This window comes from Gambusia affinis, linkage group LG07 (genome assembly GCF_019740435.1).
Source record: "Gambusia affinis linkage group LG07, SWU_Gaff_1.0, whole genome shotgun sequence".
Classification (NCBI taxonomy): domain Eukaryota; kingdom Metazoa; phylum Chordata; class Actinopteri; order Cyprinodontiformes; family Poeciliidae; genus Gambusia; species Gambusia affinis.
The window spans coordinates 17182576-17198865 of NC_057874.1; the positions used below are offsets into that span (position 1 = coordinate 17182576).

Consider the following 16290-nt stretch of genomic DNA (forward strand, 5'->3'; position numbering starts at 1 on the left):
AGCCGTTTATTTCATGATGCTGGACCTTCTGTATAGAAAACTTGTTACAATGGGGGTAGTCTGTGACTACTTGATCAGTTTAGGCATCATTTTGATATCTTGAAGTTCAACCAAACTTCAAGATATCAGTGTCAATTTTGTGCATTGTCACATTTAAAGAGTTAGATCTATGACAGTCAAAGAGTTAAGCGGTCTCAGGTATTTGGCCCGTATTATTTTAACGTACTTAACAAGGATAAAATAGATTCAAAGAGGGATTATCCCTCTGGCCTTGCAGTCAAGATAATCCTAATACACTCTGCAATACGTCCTTTGACAACAGTTGGAGTCGCCGAGAAAATGAATGTCCATTATGGCTTTCAAATGTAAACTTCCCACATTTATTATTTAAGAAGACTTTACATCAAATCTCCTCTGTTTTGATTCATTTACCACAGAATTAAAGAGGAACAATGCATTCTCACATAAAAGCAAATAATAAGAAAGCAGTAACACCTGCTTCAAAGTATAATTAGAATCTAAATGTTAATAGATATTTAATCACTATGTAAAACAAGATAAAATGACAATCATTCTTAATTTTTTTAAATAAATAAAAAAACTGCAGTATTTTTTTTTTAAAGACAAAAATCCTGACTTCTTGTTACTGCACAAGTGTTTATCTTTTTACTTCAGACCTTCAATTAACTTGGAAAAAAAAATACAACACTACAGGATTTGCAGTCAAGAGAACTACAACATCTCAGATCTCCAAATGAGGACACAGAGGAGATACACAAATTAGAATATTAAGAAATCCACCAATACAAAAAACCATGTAACAAAACTTCAATGCCATATCATAGATATCAGTCACACATTACACACTTTCTTCTACTGAGACTGCAATTTTCATACACGTCATTTCATACACATGACCCCAAATTCAAATGGAACATCCAGGAATATCAACTTTTAAAACACAGTACTAAAGAATATAAGAATATGTGATGAAATAAAGATCATTAATTTCTTTGTATTTTCAATCTCAGAAAGATAGACTTTATTACAATCTGTAAAACCAATCATATCTTTATCAATATGTCATTAGAGTTTCTGATGGTCGGTTCAAAATCCTTTTTAGCTTCGTATTCTTTTCCTCTCCTAGGGGAATACTTTGGAGCTTGACATAAAGTATTCAGGCATTTATAGCCTCCAAAATGAAACATTCGAAGAATAAAATGCTTTCACATAAACTGAACTAAGTCTCAATGGTAAAAAAGAAAAAAACAATCTAAAAAGTTCAAACCACAAATCTGAACTACCTTTTAGAAGTTCTGAAAAGTATAAATCAAGATCCCTTCAGAATAGCCCCAAAAAAGCTGGGCACATAGAGGGAACTTTGTAGACGTGACACCTAGGGTACATTTAAAGATTTTGGAAAACACTCAAAGAAATATGAAATAACTAGATTACTTGGAAGTTGTAATTTGAATGTTTGTAAAAAAAAATAAATAAATAAATAAAAAAAAAGTTTTAAAAAAGCCTCACTGCAAGTTCAGTAAAAAGTTAGCATTAAAAAATATTTTGTTTCATTAGACAGCACATTGCTAACTAGGGATTGACTAAGAAAATCTTTTACTCGCTGACCAAACCAAACATTAAAACTATCTTATTTTTTAGAGAATGTCCCTTAAAAAGTTATAATAATAATAGTCAATAATAATAATAATCTTGTACCTAAAATCTTGTCATGAAATTGTGTGTGCAAAAAAGAAAAGGTTAATGAACTATTTTGTTTAAAAAAAGTAATGGAGATGAACTTTAATTCTTTTTAGTTTGGTTTTATCTGTATAAATGGCTATTTTCTATTACCTGGAGGGGTTTACTGCATTAATTGATTTTCAGTAAAGCAGAGAGAAACAGCCCTGTAGCCCTGTCTTTAGTGACCTTACTTTGTCCTTGAAATCTGACAACTGTTAAACTTAGAATTTTTCCAAGCATATTTTTGTATTACACAAATTTTAACACCTACATCTGTAAAATTAGCTGATTTCTAATTATCTTTGTGAGTAGTAATATAAGAAGCACTGTTTTAGCTCACATTATGTTAAGGTCATATCTCATTAACAAAAATCACAGGTCCTTGAGAAGCTACTTTATTCTCTCTCTCATAAATTGCTGCCTTGCCCAGATATGTCTCGGGCAAGCTGAAGCTTACTTGTGATTGGTTGATGCTAGCTTGTCTCTCGAACTGTTTGTTGTAGTCTCCTCTTGACTCAGTGAAGCTGTCCTGTCTGTAGGGGCCAAAACTGTCATCTGGCTGGTCAAAGCTGGACTCGCTGTAGAGTCGCTCTCGCATTTCACTGGATCGTTTCCTGGAAGAAGTCCTACTTGGGTATCTCTGGCCAGTCTTGTACCAGCCTGTCTCTTTAAAGACAAACCAAATGTTTCCAGACCAGAGGATTGCATTGAGAAAACCAAAAACCTGAAAAAAAAGGAAGCGTTGTAAGTGAATTATCACACCCAAACAGTTTCATTTTTATACCTACAGTGGAAGTGTTTAGACGAGACCAGAGAGGTTCCTGCGTGGTTGCACATCTATTTTCCTTCTCTCTACAGGAAGCAATGAGAAGGAGTACCTCTGTTGGGTTTGTAGCTGCCTTGATATCAGTGAGGCTTTTAGCCCAACAGCAGCTGCTGAGCAGCCACATTAGAGAAAAGGTAACAGTGACAAGAAAATCCTGTTGTATTGTTCAGGACAGAAACACACAAAAGTCACTTATTAGTGTCATTTTAACACAATGCTCCTGATTTAACTAATTGTTGAAGTCAAAAGTCACTGACCACCAGAGGGCCTCTGTTGTTCTTCAGGTACTTGTTCTGGTAGAAAACGTAGACAATTGTTGCAAAGAAGGAGTACAGAAATGCCAAAACACCCACAGTTACGAAAAACTGAGCTGCAGCAGAGAAGTCGCCATTGAGGAAAACAACTTCTTCTCTGCTTGTTTCGCATAAGGGAGCTTTGAAGTGGATCTGCTGCAATCTGCAAGACATAAAGAGACAGTTGAGAGCAACTAGTAAAGGTTGTCATTAACTCTGTAGGGAGGATGTGTCTATCAACGTTTCATTAGTTTTTGGAAGCATACTCATTAAAACGGGGAAGAAAAAAAAGATCTCTTAGGATACTTAAGAGAAATTTAATAATTTATAATTAAATAATTTTTTATTAATATTTTTACTAAAACAATTTTATTAAAAATCTTAATATTTGTGTTAATATCCACAAATTGATTACTCCTAAAAATGCACCCATTTGTCAACCACAAATTCTGAAAAAAATCTGAAAAAAATTATCTGCATATTTTTTACTAATATGACTATTTAATGTCCTACCAACAACAAAGATCTAAGACAGATAACGAATACCAGAATATTCATTAGATTTCAGAATAATGAATCAGCAAGTCACAGGTATCTAGATCAACCCATTTTGTTTGAATGCAACTCACTCACATTCCAACCTCTCATAAAAGGGTACATAAAACATAAAGGAGAATGGAGGCTGTGGATGTGCAACAATGACTGTTTTGAAATGTGACATTTGAGATAAAATATTATTAAAAAATGCACCCTTGCCCCAAAAAATAAATAAATAAAACAGCACCAAAATCCTTATCACTTTAGCTTTATAAAACAAACTTTTTTAATCTGTCCTCTGCTGCCATCAGTTATTTATTTATGTAGCTGATGTTGTCAAAGCATTACTTCAGTTTCCATCTTCCATTGCCTAAAAGTCTTGCATTAAAATGGCAACGTGCTTAAAAATAAGCATGAGGGACCAGCAGAGGGGCCCGTTTTTACTGCAAGCACAGTTATATAAGAAACACTGAAAACCTAGAGATGTTAAAGTGGGTCGGCATCCCCACTCCGCCTGGTTGAAAACTGGGTGAGCTTCAACAGAGATCAGCTCTGCTAAACTGGACAACTAAATTTGAGTCTCTTCACAAAACTTTATAGTTAGACACTGTTGATCCAAATTCTTAAGAGTATAAATATTTGAAGTGTTTGGTTGATTTCATCTAAGACAATTTGTTATACAATTAATAACTTTGTGTCTCCTCGACTTTAAGATCCTCTGTTTTCAAGATAAATCTCTATTTTAAGAGTCACAAAAAAAATCCCAATTTACCTGAAAGGATAGCCAAAATCAATGTTGATGCTGAGGTTGTTCTGTGTCTGTGCAGAGCAGTCCACTTTAACCTGAAGATAGCCATGGTATCCTCCACAGGTGGCAAATGCACAAATGGCAAAAATCTATCAAGAGAAAATGTTTAAAAAAGTGTAACCATCTGTTGGTGTTTTCCTTGAATGAATTCTTCTGAAGCACCAATTGATTGTGTGAGCTTGCTGCATAATGAATGCACATCAATAAATCAAGTGAGAGATTATTACAGTTCAAAATGAGTTTGAAAACAAAGCCTGAATAATTTAAAGGAAGGAAGATAATTAACAGAGCTGTGTACTGTGCCCTAGAGGGAGCCCACAGCGGTAGAGTCAGAATCTGTTTGTTCATGTAGCACCAAATCTAAAAGTCTTGGACTCTTTCATTGATTTGTCTTCACATTTACAACATTTCTAACATAAAGATGAAACCAAAGACAGCCTTACTGAGTCAACAACTTTTTTTTTTTACTTTTAAACAAGAAAAAATGCCTTTCATCATCTTTGCCAAACTATCAGATAAAAAAAAGAATATCATCATGTGAAAGTCTTGTTATTAATATGTATTTATTTGCAACCTAAGGCAAAAATAATTAGATTTACAGTGAATAATCAGAACACACTTGAAAAGGAATGAAGAGAGGGAACTTACCGGAGCAAATATAACCATACACATTTAAAGACCAAAGAGCTTTACTCCATGCAGCGCCGGCAGCTGTAGTCATCAGGCTGAGATGTAACTGATGCAGACAGGAAAACCAAAGCCACTCTTCCAGCAGAGAGGGGTGGGCTGACAGGGGTTGTCTCCCCCGAGGAGGAGCTGGAGATGAGGTCAAACTCTGCATTCAATCATCAATGCTCTTAACTGCAACTTCAGACAAATATTTGCAAAATACAATGTGTTTTTTTGTTTGTTTTTTGTTTTTATCTGGATTAAAAAAGAATCAAAAATCTTCTTTTTTGAAACTCTGTAAAAACAGCTAGAAAAAAGTGAGGCTATATTTACAACATGAAACAAATCGAGGATCTGGGACAGATTTTGATCATATAAATAATTTGGGTGGTCACAGAGTTATTGCAGGCTGCACAGACCTGATGTGTGAAAATAGAGATCAGTGAAGATGAGATCTATATTCAAGATTCATAATCAAAACAGTTATTCTTCTGTATCTTTAATTAATTAGTGGTCATTTTAATGCAAAACAAATGGTTTTGTTGTCAGATTTAGCATTAAGCTGACTCAACTTTTAATTGTGAGCCCTTTATAAGTTGCTTAATGCAATTTTATATTTTAAACACAGTTTATCACTGCATATCAAAAATGAACCTACAACCATTTTTTTAAATTCCGTAAATGTTTTCTCTATGTTTTCCTAGAAAATATCTTGGTGTACATGTTTAATGATTAGTTCATGTTAACAGCATTGTCTGTCAAAAAGTATCTTGCTGACCTCTTTTGGTGACAAATATGTATTACACATTCATGTTTAAGCTTTTGCCTGCATTTCATCCAAAGCTTAAGCCAGGATGCCTGAACAAGATGTTTGGTAATTCACAGGTCTATTTGCTCTTTCCTTTTCCACTTTTCCTTTTCTATTGAAGGGTATTCACTTTGCTCCCAAGCATATTTTTAATATCATTACCTAAAGTCAGGACAAATCTATGTGAGAAATCATTTCAAACTTCAGCTTTTTATAAAAAAAACTAAAAAAACAAAGAAAAAACCTCACAAATTGACCTGAGAGTAATAAATAGGTCTAAATTAATGTATTTAAGTACATTTTAAAAGATTTAAAGGCACAGGACTTTTTTCTCAGGTGAACAATATACTGTTCAACTTCAATTCAGTTTAAGACCAAAAAAATATTTAGTTTTTTCCGAAGAAAAATGAAATGTGATTGTGACTCATATGTTCAAATAATGTGTTTTGGGTGGCCGTGTTGTTGGCAGTAAATATTTCCTGTAGCAGTCAATATTGCGATGAATGTGAATACTGTTGCTCTATGGAATCTCACAAATATCATGGCATGATAACAGCTCAGTTTCCAATCAGCAGAGGCAATATTTCACATTAATATGGGTACTGCGTGACACCATTAAGTGTTGGCAGTCCACCTCATCTGATCTTCTTTAAATCTCTGGCTGGCTGGCCATACGGTTGGACAGAGAGACACTGGAGTCTGGGATATTCTTCCCCATTAGGATGGATGGAGGAGATGATTTGAACTTCCTCTGCCCCTTTCTGCTCTTTGGTTCTGCTCTGCATCCATGCAGTATCTTTTCGAACTCCTCTGGAATTTGGGGTCATAGTTCATACATTATGTGAGCTTTTGAGATGCCAATCAGCATCTCTCAGTTGTAAAAACAATACCCTGTTGCAAGGTTGCACAAAAGTAAAAATCTTTCTGGCTGCGCAGCAACAAAACCAGAAGGTTGTAACCTGAGAGCCCATTAGTCGTATTGGCCTACCTGTTTCATTTTTTAATTCTGTCGATTAAACCAACTATGGTTCACTTTTAGAGTTAAATATGTTCTCTTTTTTAATTAAAACGTTGTGCACTGATGGAAGTCTTGGCCAGGTCAACCCCTGCAAATGGGATTGTAAATCAAAGTAGAGTTTGATTTACAATCTACTAAATTGGGTAAGAGGTGAGATTGCCAGTGCACCACAGGGTAACACAGAGATACAGAGGACAAATAACCATGGGCATTCACACCTACGGATAATTTAAAGAGACTAATCAACAGTTATGTTTTTGGACTGGACGAGGAAGCTGGAGAACCTAGAAAGAAACCACATACAAACAGGACAACATGCAAACTTCAAGCAGAAAGATCAAACACAAGACCTTCTTGATTTTGAAGCTCTATAATGGTCTGCTACACTTCTTTTATTGTTTTACATTCATAATCAAAATTCATACTGCTGGCAGAGTTGGACTTCTTTTAATTTCTCCAACATTTTCTGACTAGTAAAAACACAGTCTGACAGAGAATCACAGGTTTCAGCTCCCACAAGGTGTCAGGCTCTGCTGGCGCCGCCTCCAAGTCCGGATCTCGTCTGCGCCTGGTTCTTGCGTCGGCCAGCCAGCAACTTCACATGAGTGGAACGGCGCTCCTTATATACCGTCCAGGTATCCACAGGTATCCACAGGTATCATTAGAAGCACCTCCCACAATCGAGGACCTAATTGATAAACAGTTTACCTGCTACACAGCACACAAACACACAGGACCTCACCGCAGGGCCGTCACACTATTCGTAAGATGTAAGATATCTGCCGTTTTATCTTAATAGAGTTTCAACATCTACAAAGTGCTTTTGATATTCATAAATTCAATATATATTTCTCTGTGATTGATTTATGGTGATGCAGGGTGAGGAGGTAAGGACAGAAGCAGTTTAATCCCAGGTACCAGTGTAAAGGTAAAGTAACTACAAATAACACCACAGGATTTGATTAAAAATGGGGGGAAAACACTTTTAAAAACAAATCCAGCTCATATTATGATGTGGTAAGAATTCTTTTAATCCTTTTACATTTTATTAACTTGGATAAAACAGGAAGATTCTGAGACAAAACACTTGAATGGATCAAGTTGTGTAACCATCATGATCAGCAGGCTATTTATACATGAAATTTAGGTTTATTGTTTTCAATCACTGTGATGGTAATTACATGTGACTGGAAGCCCGCTGTTATTTAAAGCAAATGGATCTGTGGAGGTGTTTTTGGCAGGAACGCTGAAAAACAAGGAATGTTACTGCTAATCAGTCTAGAAAAGGTTACAAAAGAACACATCAGGGCGAAGAGCTCACAACTTTAAGACACATCAAAATAACCAAACCTGATTAAACAGTGCTAAAGATACATGCTGCTCTTCTTTAAAGGTCATCCCCAAACCTTATAAATCCCAAACTGTTGCAACAATCTGAGCTCCAACATGAAGTGTTGTAATCCGAGGTTAGTTCTGTTTAACTCTGGCAGATCATTTCAGTTTAACTTGCATATATTTTCTATTTACCTTCTATACAGGCTGGTCCCACATCAAATAGAGCTTATTGTGATTAATCCAACTCTTACTTTTCGCTGAATGTGATAGCTTGATAACAACATACCTCTGGCTTTTCCTGCTTTCAGTACTAACGCCTGTAAAGAACATCAAAGAGTTATAACAAAGTATGCTTTCATTTTATCTCTTAAACTAAGTTAGTATATAGTTATCTAAAAATAATTTAAATTTAAAATTTATCAATCCCTTCCCCCGATGCCTAGCAGAGTTGGGTTGCAACACCAATAAATAAAATCAAGTACCACCATGTCACATTTTCTCACCATATTCCTATGCTCACACACTCAATAACCCGTAAGGAACCGCTCCCCAACCAGAGCCGAAACAAACCAGATGAACTCTTTATATTCTATTGTGTTAATTGATTATTTTATTTTTGCATCATATGGTAGACTTTGGTGTATGGTTTTTATGGAAAGTCCAATATTCTGATTTCCACACCTCAACCTCAGACCTGTGTTCTGACTATTCTTCACCAGAACATTCAATAACGTGGAGCAGACGTGAAAGTCTTATTTTTATGTGAAAATAGGATTGCTTAATAAAAAAATGTAATAAATAATCCTTCACTGCGACAGACTGGCAACCTGTCCAGGGTGAACCCGCCTCTCGCCCGGAACGCAGCTGGAGATTGGCACCAGCAACCCTCCCGACCCCATTAGGGACAAAGGGTGAATAGAAAATGGATGGATGGATGGATAATCCTTCAGACTGATACTGAAATTACCAGACTGAGGCAGGAGAAGTGCTTTGCCAAGGGAAACAACAACTGAGACAGAAGACAGATCTTCAAACCTGCAAACCACCATTGTCTTCCTTTTGACATATTTATTCTGAATCAAAAAGTGGCTAAAAGGAGTGTAGGTAAATAACGTACAAAACAAATATAAACCCATGTGCACAATAACCTGGAAGAAGTAGATGAGTTTTTCTGTGGAATGAGACAGAACAGCCTGAGACCTATCAACATGTCATATTGAATGTGTTTAAAAATGTTGATGGACTTGACAGACACCCAGTGAGGAAAACTGAAGACACATGACATGAGAACTCTTTTAATACCCATTTTCTTAACGCTTGGGGCTAACAGGGACATTAAACTGATGTGGCACTCTTGATGAGATGAAAGATGAACCCCTGCCAACCCCCAGGTGTGGCCAAAAATATGAATAATCTCATCTTCTTCTTTGAAGGACAAGGATCTTCCTAACGTGAATTTTTATTTCATCGATCTCGTTTACTTCAGTGTGCAAAAAGGTCCAGACCTATTGTGCTTTACTGCATGTGTTCTTCCCAGCTATATGTTTCTTGTTGTTCTACTGTGAAACTGAGGTCTCTAGAGCAACAAAAGTTGTACCAAATCCAATAAAACCAAGCCAAATTGTAAAAAAAAGAAAGTATGCATAAAAGCTAAGCACAGTAGTAGAATCTATTCTAGCAGCAATAAATTCATATGTTCATCTTCTGCAAGTCTCTCACATAATTCCATTTTAGTTCATTCCTTTTTGTCAATCAGTTGTAGATTTGCTGTACTTATCTTACCATTATTGTTCTGTTACACAACAGTTTATCAAGATGGGTGAAGTGTTTTCACCAGACACAAAAGACACTGATAGAATGAGGGTTTGAACCAGCAACCCACCAGTTACAAGACAAACGCCTAACACCATCGCCGCTAGTGAATAACGATTTTCATTTTTAATAAAGAGGACCCAGTGAAAGTCGAGATCAAGATCCAGTTGAGCATCTGCAGCAGTGCTTTATTTCCACACTGTTTACTCAGAGGAGGAGCAATGAAAAGGAACTAAAGGGAAATAATAAAACAATTTCATTTTGAATCATTTGGCCCCTGATAAATTAACTATCCACAGTGGGAAAACAGGAGATTTCTCCTCACCTAGACTTTTCAGTTCCACGTCCATAATATTAATTAAAAATAATGCAATGGAACTTCTGGCTCCTCCACCAACGTGGAGTTACTTCACTGAATAAGGAACCAGCATGTTTTATCAGACAGGCACCAGAAACTCTTTCTGTAAAATTAACAGAGACAATAATTTGCACTAAGTGTATGATTTTGACCTTCATTTTCTTTGTACACACACAAAAGAATCACGTTAACAGTACTTTCCGAATTACTCTGCAGCAGTAGTTTAGTGCGGATTTTTCACCAGAAGGGGGCAGTACTGAGCTGTTCTGAATAAGAAAAAAATTAATCAATCTGCAGCTATGTTCTCTTCTTACTTTCTCACTGCATTTGATGTTTCTCCTCGCTGCAGAGTACGGTTGACAAATGAGTGTCCTACATGCAGGATGAGTTAAATATCCAGCTGTCGAGTTCCATCTATGGATAAATCATATTCTGCAGTTTCTCAGAATACTGTGCTTCTTCTACAGCTGAGGGGATTTTTTTATTTTTTATTTTTTGTCATGTGAAAGTGGTGAGGCTCCAGCATCTCGCTGCATTCATTATTAATGAATCTTTTTCTAGCATCATCGCGCCTCTCTACCCTGAAAACTCTTGGTAGGGAAGAGATGAGCATAAATCTGGTCATTGGTAGCATATATCAGTCTTTCTGTCCGATGTAGATTCTGTTTCCTGCTTTGTGGGACTTGAACTCATTCCGAATATGTAACCAGGACTAAAGATGAATAGGTTTAGCTATCAATATGTTTACAATTAGTCAATGTTTGTAGCCTGGAGTCACCCATGAATGTCCTACATATAGGCTTTAGAAATAGTTGTGTTTTTTGGTTTTTTTTTTTTTTTGTATGAATAGAGAAAAACCTGCTGAGTCTTTTGGGATTTTTCCTCAAATTCAATGTGAGATTAATGTCAAAAAGGAAACATGATGAAATAAAACATATATTTAAAAATGGTTGGGTGTGGGTGTATAAGACCGGGTTATATAAAAGGATTTGAAGATTGTAAATTCTTTAAAATGGATTTTTTTTAGGCCATGCGCAACATGAACCTATTTCCATCTGTAAACCTTTTTTTTATTCCCTAAGGCTCCATACATTTTGAAGCTTTTACAAATAAACAATAGCTCCATATTACATATCACAAAATATCAGATCCCTCTGGATGCAAACAAATTCCTGGTGAAAAGTGTTAAACGTCATCCTTGGATGGGTGGGAAGTCCTTTTCTAAGACAGCTACATAATAGCTGCAATGCTGACACTGACCCTATTCCATCAATCTCACATTAAAAACGCGCCCAGCATTTAAATATTTCAAAGAGCTCCCCAGTAAACTTCAGAGAGACTCTGACTCTCCCTCTCTTTCTGTGTTGTTCTTCTGACAAGCACTTTGATGCAGTTAAACCTGCAGCTTACTGCTGATGACTGAAGACCAAGCACTTGTCTCTAACGAGGAATATAGATCCAAATGGCCTGAACTCCAGTGCAAAAGATAAATCTGTGACTGGGAAAAACCTTTGCACCCTTTCTGTCACACCCTCCCACTTATGCTTCAGCAGTCTCAGAAAATATCCAGCATGGAACCGTAAATAGAAAGAATAGCCAGGAGGTTTCATAAATGAGGGAAAGTGATGGAGGGAAGTCATGAATATCTTATTATGCAGAGTCTGTGATGTTGCAGCTGTTTGGTGAGTTTCTCTGGCATTTAAAACAGCTTCGTAGTAGCATGCATGTTAAATCAATCATTGTGTCTCATTGACCCTATAGGTTGTGCCAGATTTTCTTTTATTTATTTTCTTAGTTCTTTTGATCTGCATTTTGCCACTCGCTAAGGTGTAATGAAAAGAGCATTATCAGGTCAAAAAGACTTTCAAATCGGCTTCAGATAGGTTATTTCTGACTGAGTATAAGAGTGATTAAAAATGAATTCCTAGCATAGAGGTCAAAGGAAGTTCAAAGCATTTAGCTCATCTCTGAAGTCATTTTTCTTCTCTTGCAGTTTTTTAATTTCTTTCCTCTGAAGTCCATGTGACAGTTATGTCTAAATTTGTGCATACATCTAAAGAAGTTATTAAGCTCCACTCAGCTCCCCGTGTGATGTCTAATCACCAGAAAAATCCCTCTGAAGCAGACATATTGGACACTTATGTTTTTCCCTCCAATAAATGTTGCACACAATGACTGGTCACTTTATTAGGTACACAGAGCCTGAACTATATTTAGCATTAATTCTTCATAGCCTAGATTCAATATTTTCAAATGCTAAAAACATTCCTTTATTGTCCATATTGATATGACAGCATTACTGCAAATTTGTCCGGTGTACATCCATGAAAATAATCTCCTGCTCTGCCGTGTCATTATTATTGTCCTTTGGATTTAGAGCTTGTGACTTTGACATTGAGTACACATAACCTGCTGCCATGTTCACAAAACCAATTTGAGATGTTTTGAGCTTTGTGACAGTGCAAATTTTCCTCCTGCAAGAGGCCAATAGAAGACAGGTAAGCTGTAACCACAAAAGTAGAACGTCAAAAGGAGTCATAACCAGATTGTGGAGTTTAAACAGTGCACAAAGAAACATCCAATGGTGATTTTAGTAGAATATTACAATACTAATACAATCAGATTGGCCCATTAATGTAAAGCATCAGGGGTACGTACTTACATTGGTAATGTCAATCAAATTCTGACATTACCATCTAAACATTGCAGCTGAAATCGAGACTCACCAAGCCATTTTTTTGTCATGCCTGTTGTTGCTTCAGTTTCCGGTTCTTCAAAGACTAGAGTGGCACCCGGTGGGGTTTTCTGCTGCTGACTTAGAAAACCAGACAACAGAGACAGAGGGGATCTAATAAATGACAGGCAGAACAGAAAATTAACAACAACGCACACACAAAACATAACACAGCAGGAAAAAGACTCAAAACACAAAACCAACTGGAGACAGGAAATTCTAGACACAGTAGAAAAAAAAAAACAGGAACTAATTTTTTGTTCCATCAACCACAATGGGCAAGGATTGTGGATAGGTCAATGTTATAACATCTCTCTGGCCAGTTTTCTTGCGGTATGTCCAGAAAGAAATTTAAATTGTGGAGACAAAAGCAAATTAGGTGGATTAGCAGTGATTACTAACAACTGGGTGGCGTCACCTACGACATGTTACAATGGGACATTGTCTCTGCTTTCCAGAAATTGAGCTGTCACCACATTGTGCAAACAACTGCCCTACGATGCAGCGATGAATGATAAATCAGAAAACAATGCATCACATAATTTTGTCCTAACTTCTGGGATTCATATAACTATGAAACAGATTCTTACAAATTACAAGTTCTGTATTTTCCCAAGCTAAGCAAACTCATGCAGACTTACAGGGTGTTGGTCTGCAATGTGTACCATGAAGAGCACCAACATATAATGTGTGCACAATCTACTTTGAGCAGAGACGCAGGAGCAGAGAAGATCAGTCAATTATTAATGTTTAAAAGGTTTAAGGAGCTCTGATGCAGGGATTAGTGCTTGTCCTCTCTAAATGGCGTGAGTCTGAAAAAAACTAAAACATGCCATCTACAAACCACCTCATCAAACAGTGACAGACATCGTTCTATTAAATTGCCCCAAAGGAAACATCTACAGAGATACAAGACAAAGTTTAAAGCTTTTCTTACTATTTTTTTACCTTTGTGTACCTTGCTTTATTTTGTTATTTTCAGTTTGTTTGATCTTGGTGCAGGATATGAAGCACTTTGCAGAGCTGAAAAAATACTTTTATGAAAGAAATCTTCCCTACTGATCCATAAAAACAAAACAAAACAAAACAACCCCCCACCAAAAAAAAACAAAAACAAAAAAAACAACATCCTCAAGAACAGGCTGTGTGAAATAGAACATCTGGAGTGGCAACCAAGTCAGTCCAGCTGTCAGAATCAATTTAATCTCAGAGGTAAAGCATACAGGCATCTTCATCCACTCTGCATATGTAGTTCATTGTACAATGTTTGTCTTGGGCTGTTGGGACAAGGTAATGGTGGACTGAGAAAACAAGCAGCACCAGGTCAGAAATATGATGAAGTTTAACTAAAGAAAAATCAAGTACAGAGTTTTCTTTCCAAAAACGCTGGTGGTATATTAAGACTACAGTATTATCTATAACATACTAAAGTCAAACATTGACAATACTGATGAGATTATGATGTTATTTAAATGGTAAAAGGTATACTTGAACTTGATGTTTACTTTTATTTGAACAAACAACAACCCACCAACTGTTAAAGCACCAGGTTCTTGGTGTGAGAGAAACAGAGAGTATGATGAACAATTTCCAAACATAATGTGATATTTATCAAATGAAACATACATTTGTAAGAATTATAAAGAGGACAAAAAGACACTATAACACAAATGCATAAACATGCAGACTTGTAAACTAAAGCTTTGCTAAGACACCCCTTTTCTATTCAATGTGAGCATAAACTCTCCTTTAGCTGAAGTCTATCAGCATCCCACATCTTGACTTGATTATATCTACCTAAACTATGTAGCAAAAGCCCTCCAAATCACTTTGATTTTCAGGGCATCTGTTGTCCAAAGATAGATGTTTTCTTTGAAAGAAATTAATTCTTTCTCTTAACTTGACTACTTAGTTGATATATAATTACACTCTCTATCTCACATGTTCAGTTAGTGCTATTCGGAAAGTCCTGCTGATTCTTCTTTACATCAAATATGCCTCTAAATTGCTGCATTCATTTTTTTCCCTCTAGTCTATCAGACTCTTCTGCCCAAATGAATCCCCATAGCATGATGCTGCCACTGCTATGTATGACATTGGCCTAATGATGAGCCATGCAAAGTTTCCTCCAAACATGATGCCTGGCATTCAAAAAAAGGGTTCAATGTTTGTCTCATCAGACCAAAGAACTGTGTTTCTCATGGTCTGAGAATCCTTCAGGCGCCTTTTGACAAACTCCATCTGGGCTGACATGTGCATTTAATTAAGGAGTGGCTTTCATCTGACCACTCTACTACACAGGCCTGATAGGTGAATTGCTGCAGAGACAGTTGTCCTTCTGGAAACCTCTCCGCTCTCCACAGAGAACGCGGAGGCTATAACAGAGTCACCAATAAATGTGATTTTATTGGTTTCCTGTTTTTAATAAATTTGCGAAGCACTCAAACAAAACAGAACATAAAAAATCCAGCAACAAGCAAGACGATGAGAGCTTTCTACTTCCAGAAAACCAATGAGACGTCACATTTACTACTGATTCTTAAAAAAAAGACATTGTGCAAGACTCTCATAACACACTGTTCACACTGTTTTTCCCTTTTGAAGCAACAGTGTCATGCTCTAACATTTGTACATGGGCTTTATTTTAGAAACTAGTTATTCCAGTTTGCTATCATCTCTGTAGAACTGGTGGCATTTTTTTTTTTTTAGCTTTTAAAGAAATCTTGATCAGTAGTCATTCTGTTTGTGACCTTTGTAAGGTTTTTGAGGTTTTTTTCTAACAACTTCATCTGCTTTTTAGTTTGTTCTGTGTCCAAATAAACAAAGTTGTTTTGGAATCTCTTTATTTTGAATGGATACCTGCATTGGAAAATATTGTGTTTTCTTTGATCGCTGTTCTGTTGGTAAAATCCAAGAAAAAATATGCACAACTTAGATTTTTTCTTTTAATAAAGATAAATAAGAAAATGTGTGGCATGCTTATACATACTCCTACTTTGATACTCAAATTAAAATCCACTGCAAAGAGTTACCTTTAGATGTCACCTAGAAGATAAATTCATCCATGTGTAAGTTAAATGCGGCTGCCTGTAATGAGTTTACAAGTTAGTTAGGGAATATGAGTGAGCAATAAACGTTTCGAAGACCAAGAAGCAGAGCAGACAGTTTGGGGATAAAGTTGTAGAAAGGTTCAAGGCACAACTTTATCCCCCAAAAGTGTGTTACATGTTGCTTTAGGTAATAAAGCAACATCCTGAGTTTTGAACATCTCACAGAGCACTGTTCAATAATTCATCTGAAAATGTAAAGAAAATGGCCTAACAGCAAACCTGCCAAGATATAGTAGTCC

General features: G+C 36.3%; 1 protein-coding gene across 1 annotated transcript; it reads right to left on the reverse strand.

Annotated features, from left to right (window-relative positions):
• Window positions 1-388: 388 nt before the first annotated feature.
• Window positions 389-4933, reverse strand: synprb (synaptoporin b). Its single transcript, XM_044121237.1, has 5 exons — window positions 4856-4933; window positions 4172-4296; window positions 2827-3025; window positions 2532-2723; window positions 389-2467 (listed from the first exon to the last, which is right to left on the reverse strand). Exons 1-5 carry the CDS (start codon window positions 4877-4879, stop codon window positions 2096-2098), a joined length of 912 nt encoding a protein of 303 aa, XP_043977172.1. The 5' UTR covers window positions 4880-4933; the 3' UTR covers window positions 389-2095.
• Between the last annotated feature and the right edge of the window lie 11357 nt (window positions 4934-16290).

What these genes read in the sequence shown, in the direction of transcription:
- synprb (XM_044121237.1), bottom strand. Translation starts at nt 4,879, where the DNA reads ATGTGTATGGTTATATTTGCTCCG. An exon ending in GTATGGTTATATTTGCTCCG is followed by an intron (nt 4,297 to 4,855) that starts GTAAGTTCCCTC and finishes TTCTCTTGATAG; the next exon opens with ATTTTTGCCATTTGTGCATT. An exon ending in GATTTTGGCTATCCTTTCAG is followed by an intron (nt 3,026 to 4,171) that starts GTAAATTGGGAT and finishes TATGTCTTGCAG; the next exon opens with ATTGCAGCAGATCCACTTCA.